At 34.2% G+C, this 6,446-nt stretch overlaps 1 protein-coding gene across 1 annotated transcript; it reads left to right on the forward strand.

The window, feature by feature from the left end:
* Window positions 1–225: 225 nt before the first annotated feature.
* LOC142639873 (uncharacterized) lies at window positions 226–3,966 on the forward strand. The gene is made up of 9 exons (XM_075814010.1): window positions 226–288; window positions 1,078–1,251; window positions 1,349–1,444; window positions 1,540–1,666; window positions 1,753–2,818; window positions 2,941–3,106; window positions 3,195–3,359; window positions 3,441–3,593; window positions 3,685–3,966. The coding sequence occupies exons 1-9, from the start codon at window positions 226–228 to the stop codon at window positions 3,886–3,888; spliced, it is 2,214 nt and encodes a 737-aa protein (XP_075670125.1). The 3' UTR covers window positions 3,889–3,966.
* The last annotated feature ends 2,480 nt before the right edge of the window (window positions 3,967–6,446 follow it).

The following is a 6,446-nucleotide window of genomic DNA, read 5'->3' on the forward strand; positions in this document are numbered from 1 at the left end:
AAGATATTGTTGCACCTGGTGATTTTTCTTCACTAGCTATTTCAATTTTCTTTTCCTTTGTTGTTCACCCAAGTCTTAGTTTCGATTAGTCATCTGTGCTCTTGAATGTCAGAAACTATCTAAAGTGTAAATTGGTGGGTGATTAAAGTTTTGAACATCATCCTCTGCAAAAAAAAAAAGAAAAAAAAAAAAGAAAAAGAAAAAAAGAAAGCGTTGGAGTTAGAGATGGCGACTGGATTATTTGCTGCAGCACCACTGTTTTCCCGTTGCAATTTAAGCAGAATCCAGGTAATCATGAATATATATGGTTCTCTTTTGTCAACTTCATATTTTCTGTTGCACGCAATTTTATTTATTTTTATAACGTATGGAAACTTTCTAAAGAAGAGCCATGTAGACATGTTGCACATAAAAATTTTTAAAGTTGAAACTTTACACATCATAGTAGGATAAATCCCACAAAAGATGAGCATTTGAATGCTGAACTCAAGACAGATGCAGAACTTGCTTAACCATTACAAATTGAATTCTACTTCACTTTATGTCACTTGAGCATGTCAGAACGTGCTTCACTTCATGATGTTTGTGAGCATGAATTTTCTTCACACTTCCCGGATCATGGCCAAAACATGTCTCGCCTTACTTAGTCAGTACATCTACTATAAAGTAAAAATAATTTTTAAAAAACAACATGATTAAAAGAAATGGAAATCTAAGAAAAAGTATTTATGCCACCTCCTGCGTGTTCCTAGTTTTAGTTTGTTTATTAAAGATAGCAACCTAAAATATGGAAAGATTTTCTTGGGATACAGAGAAATTGATTAAGCAGATCAAGAATCACTTTGTTTTGCAAAATCATAAATCCTTGAAATACTTGATAACCTATAAGAGTTCTTGCAATCACTGTACTATTGATTGAAAAAGCTTTTCTTGTTAACAGTCAGTAGATTTCGTGAAAACACAGAAAATTTTGACAATGTGAAACCAAATTTGTGAGAGTTACATAAGAATACATTAAAAGATACTGGATGCATAAATTATCATTTGAAAAAAAAAAAGAAATGTTTGTTCCTGCAGGCAACAAGCTTAGATGTATCCAACACCACAAAAGATGTGCCAGAAACAATGATAGACAATTCAAGCGTGTGCAGACAAAATTTAATGCTGATGATAGAGCTCCGGAAGAAGATACTAACCTTTAGAGACATCATTGACCTTCCTCCTTGTGAGTGTTCAAGCTCCATTTATGAGGTATTCAACTCTTTACTAGAGCAGTACGCCATTACCAGAAAAGTCATTTATCTGAAATTGCATTTCATTTCTTTATCTTGTTTTTATCTTCTGGCAGTTGTTGATGGGAACCGTAGAGGATCTCCATAATCTGTACCCTAATGTTGTTCCCTGCAATCTGAATTCAGAAACGAAAGGAACTTCAATAAATCAGGTTCACTTACCAAGACCATAAATTACTCAAAGACACTTAGCAATTATTATTCCTGATTGCATGAATCTATAAACTAATAAAAACAACTTACACAGGGATTGGCCCAATTTTATAATGCTTTGAGATGTATTGGAGATTCATGGGAAAAGAACCACAAGTGGATAACCAATGCTGGGGATGAGACCGAAGACAGCTTGGAGAACATCAGTTTGGAGCAACTCGGTAGGATAACTTAACTTCTGTGAAAGCTAGTGTCAGAAAATGTAGAAACTCTCTTATTGGAAACTGATAAGTTTATTGTATTGAAGGTGGACTTGTGCAGGAAAAGCTCAATTCCATGACTAACATAGCAAAAAAAATGTTCGATGTAATGGAAGAAGACGAGGACAATAATGAATTACAAGAATCCACTATTGGGGATAGTTTACATAAATCCTATACACAAAACAGAATCTACTGCCCTTCTCCAGATACCCCAACTTCAATCCCTCCTGAGATGACCTATGCTATCAAACTTGGTAACTTTGCTAATGTCTCCAGCTCCCGACCTCTTCTTTTGCCTCTCAGACTTCAGGCAGTAGGGAGTTTGATGTCCACTGACATGAACAGTCTCTCATTCAAAATGTCCCCCAGTGAATCAGCTCAAGGTACCAGCCCCATTGAAGGGAAAAACAAGGCTGCCATTGACCATAATTCAGAAATGAAAGAAATTGTTGGAGAATCACCAGAAAGAGTAAGTCATGAGAGGCCAGATAATTCCAAAGAAACAAACACTTTGCAAAATATTTCAAATATTATGCCCAAAGCAAGGTCAATAGCAGTACCACCCCCAACCCCTCCATCAACACCACATTACAATGCACCTCCAACTTTTCCGTCACCACCAGCCAGTCCATCTGAAAATCCTTCTGCAACCCCACCTCCACCACCAAATATTATGCCCAAAGCAAGAAGATCAGCAGCAGCACCCCCCTCAACTCCACCATCAACACCACATTACAATGCACCTCCAACTTTTCCGTCACCACCAGCCAGTCCATCTGTAAGTCCTTCTGCAACCCCACCTCCACCACCACCACCCATTCCACCTTCTAAAGGATCTATGCCGATGCCACCACCTCCCATGCCATTGACAAAGGGAGCCGCAGCACCACCTCCTCTACCACCCGGTGTCATAAAGGCCTTACGCCCAAAGAAGGCAACTACCAAACTTAAGAGATCAACCCATATGGGCAACATGTATCGGGTTCTGAAGGGAAAAATTGAAGGCTCAAGTTTAAAGGACAAACTTACAAGGGGGAGTAAAACTCAGATAGGAGGTTCTGCTGGGGGACAAAAGGGAATGGCTGATGCACTAGCAGAGATGACAAAAAGGTCTTCTTTCCACAACCCCAAACTACAAATGCAGCCTGGTCCATTTGTAGTAGTTATAGTCTTGACCAGACAAAAAAGATTAGTCTCTTTCCTGCCACTGATTTCCTTCTTTATTTTCTTAGGTCAGCATATTTTCAACAAATTGAAGAAGATGTTCAGAAGCATGCAAAAGCAATCGTGGAAGTTAAAATTGCACTTAATTCCTTTCAAACAAAGGAAATGGCTGAGCTTATTAAATTCCACAAATATGTAGAACAACATTTGGAGAAATTGACTGATGAGACCCAGGTGAGTTCTCATTTCATATAGTTCAATCTATTAATCCTGTTCCATCTTGGTTATTTGAAAGTAAAGCCCTCTATCCCTTGTAATGCAGGTGCTAGCAAGGTTTGAAGGTTTTCCCACGAAGAAGCTCGAATCATTGAGGATTGCAGCCGCACTATACATAAAATTGGAAGGAATAGTTACTACACTGCAGAACTGGAAAATAATGTCTCCTTTGAACCAGCTTCTTGACAAGGTTGAATCATATTTCAATAAGGTAAACTCTTAGGACTAAGGATGAACCAAAATTTTACACGAGGCACTTTCTTCGCGTACCTGATAAATTTATTGCAAACAGATCAAGGGGGAAGTGGATGCATTAGAAAGAACCAAAGATGAAGAGTCTAAGCGGCTGCAGAGTCACAATATTCATTTTGACTTTAATATTTTGGTGCAAATCAAAGAATCTATGGTTGATGTTTCTTCAAGCTGCATAGAGTTAGCACTTAAGGTAAAATGTTTAACTTATTAGTTATTACTTAGGTTATCAAATCTATAAGTTAAATGTTAGTTTGTATATGATATTTTGGCTTTTGCTATAGGAAAGGAGAGATGCAAATTCAACTGCCAAGGCAGAAAATAGATCCAAAACTGAAGACCAAACGAAGGCACATTTAAAGATGCTCTGGAGGCTTTTCCAACTTGCATTTCGGGTCTACAGCTTTGCCGGTGGACAAGATGATCGGGCAGACATGTTGACCCAGGAATTAGCAAAAGAAATAGAAGCTGATCCACAACAGGAGTGATGTAAATATAATCACCCTCAAACAACAATATAATACAGTACCCCAGACTGAGCAATGTGATTTTCATAATCAGAACAATTTTTGGGTAATGGTAGCAAGCATAATATTGCAGCCTGCAGGTACTACTTTTCTTTGAGCACACAACCGATCAAAATGTAGTGTGCCATTGTATTGTAACAGTTTAATGTTACAACTTATATATAAGAGCGAGACTTGTTACTATAAGAATTATTAGTGTGGAATAAATGGAGCTGAATAAGCTTATTTGACTTCCATTGCTTCATACTTGCCTCTCTCTCTCTCTCTATTGATGCACAGGAAACTGTCTTAGATATAACACAATGAAAACAAAGCAAAATCAGCAGGGAATTAATGGAGAATAATAGAGATTTAGTGACTGCATCCATGAATGCGGACTTGTTACTATAAGAATTATTAGTGTGGAATAAATGGAGCTGAATAAGCTTATTTGACTTCCATTGCTTCATACTTGCCTCTCTCTCTCTCTCTCTCTATTGATGCACAGGAAACTGTCTTAGATATAACACAATGAAAACAAAGCAAAATCAGCAGGGAATTAATGGAGAATAATAGAGATTTAGTGACTGCATCCATGAATGCGGACTACAGAGACTAGATCATAATTTATGTGCAATGAACCAATGACCCAGTGGTTGAATAAAAATTATACAATACCACTTCTAGCATATGGATTGGAAAGACCAAGCCAAACCCAGTGACTTATATAAATTGTCAGTATAATGTAACCCATGGATTTATAAATACAAAAAAAAAAAAAAAAAAAAAAATTGTAATATCTTGAATAATTATTAAAACAATCAGAAGATTCTTTTGCCACAGGGTAATAACTATTCATTAGAATCTTTTTTTTTTTTTTTTAAATTTGAGTCACGGAATCTTCAGCTATGGTTAAAAAAAATAAAAAAAGCTTAAGTATCTCCAAGTATGTTCATTGGATTTATGGTCCAGCCCACATCTCCTAGGAAGGACACATCTATATTCAGAGTGAATGAAGGTACCTCTTCACATTAAATTCCTAGAGAGAAGATATCAGGTAGTTCTTTCTCTTTGATGGAAAAGTGTTATATGTAAATCTTTGTGTACGTTCTAATTGATACCTTGGCTTGGTAATTTTGGTGATAATATTGTCTGGGAATTGATTAAAATATTTATTGATTGATTTTTCTTTATTCATATTAGACTAAATTATGACCCAACATTTTGAAGGCTTGGACTACCTATGACCAATTTTTTTGTTTGTTTATGAGAATGAGACATTATAATATGATTTGTAACATAATCATGTTGAATATGTTAATATTACAATATGGGTTGTTAATTGTTATACACAATAATGATTTATTTTTAATATTAAGAGTGATGTTTATTATGCACTTTGTTTCACATAACTGAACATATACGTAATTTGTCATGATTTTTTTTGAGAGGTTTTTTTAACTTATGACATTCATTTTTCATAATAAACTAGTGGATGTCTCGAGCGATGCGCGTGTTCGTTATTAGTTATTCTATAATACTCATATGTGTTATAATGTTTGAAAAATTAATTTCGATTATGTATTATACATCACGAAAATATAATGAATGAAAAAAATTGTAACACAATATAACCATAATTAACCATAATTAATTAGACTTTAAAAATGTCACTATATGCCCTTTTATGTTTGATCAGATGCACATGTATATTTAGTTCTTACATTTGACTATTTCCAATATAATTTTTTTTATTATTTCCTTTTCTTTTCATTAGAAGTATTTTTTTTTTAAAGAAAACATGTAAACTTTTGAAGGCTAAACATCTAAAATTTAAGGTTTATAATTTCTAATTCTTAAAACTAAATATACATGCCAAGAGATTAATAATAAAACAATAATTGAATAGGGAAGTATAAACTTATACTATTTCGTATCTTACGTTTAATTTTACTTACATCTGAGTACCTTAATCACTTACAAAGATTAAATACTTTCCAAAATTATAAATAAAAACAAAAAACACATACCTTTTAGAAACCTCATATTTTGAGAAAAGATTGTATCAAGCTTTGATAGTGTTGTTAATGAGTTTACTTATGTCTGAGTACCTTAATCACTTACAAAGATTAAACACTTTCTAAAAATATAAATAAAAACAAAAAGCACATACCTTTTAGAAACCCCTTATGTTATGAAAGCATTGTATCAAGTTTTGATAGTATTGTTAAGGAGTTTAGAGTATATGCACCTAAAACCAAAGACAATTTCATACTCTTTTTTACACTAATTTCTAACTCTTTGTCTCTCTATCTCTCCAATCCTATTTTTCTTTTGGAATTTTGATATTTTGTGAACCTGGAATATATAAAAGAACATGAAAACTGACATTGAATGGAGAAAACCTTTCATTTCTTAAATTAATGAAATTAAAAATAGAAGAGTTCAAGAAGTTAGAAAAGAGAGTAGAACCAAATCTTTAGTAATTTTCTACATTTATGGCTTAAACTAATCATTGATAAGAAGATGGAAGGTGAAAG

Source organism: Castanea sativa, chromosome 6 (genome assembly GCF_040712315.1).
Source record: "Castanea sativa cultivar Marrone di Chiusa Pesio chromosome 6, ASM4071231v1".
Classification (NCBI taxonomy): Eukaryota; Viridiplantae; Streptophyta; class Magnoliopsida; order Fagales; family Fagaceae; genus Castanea; species Castanea sativa.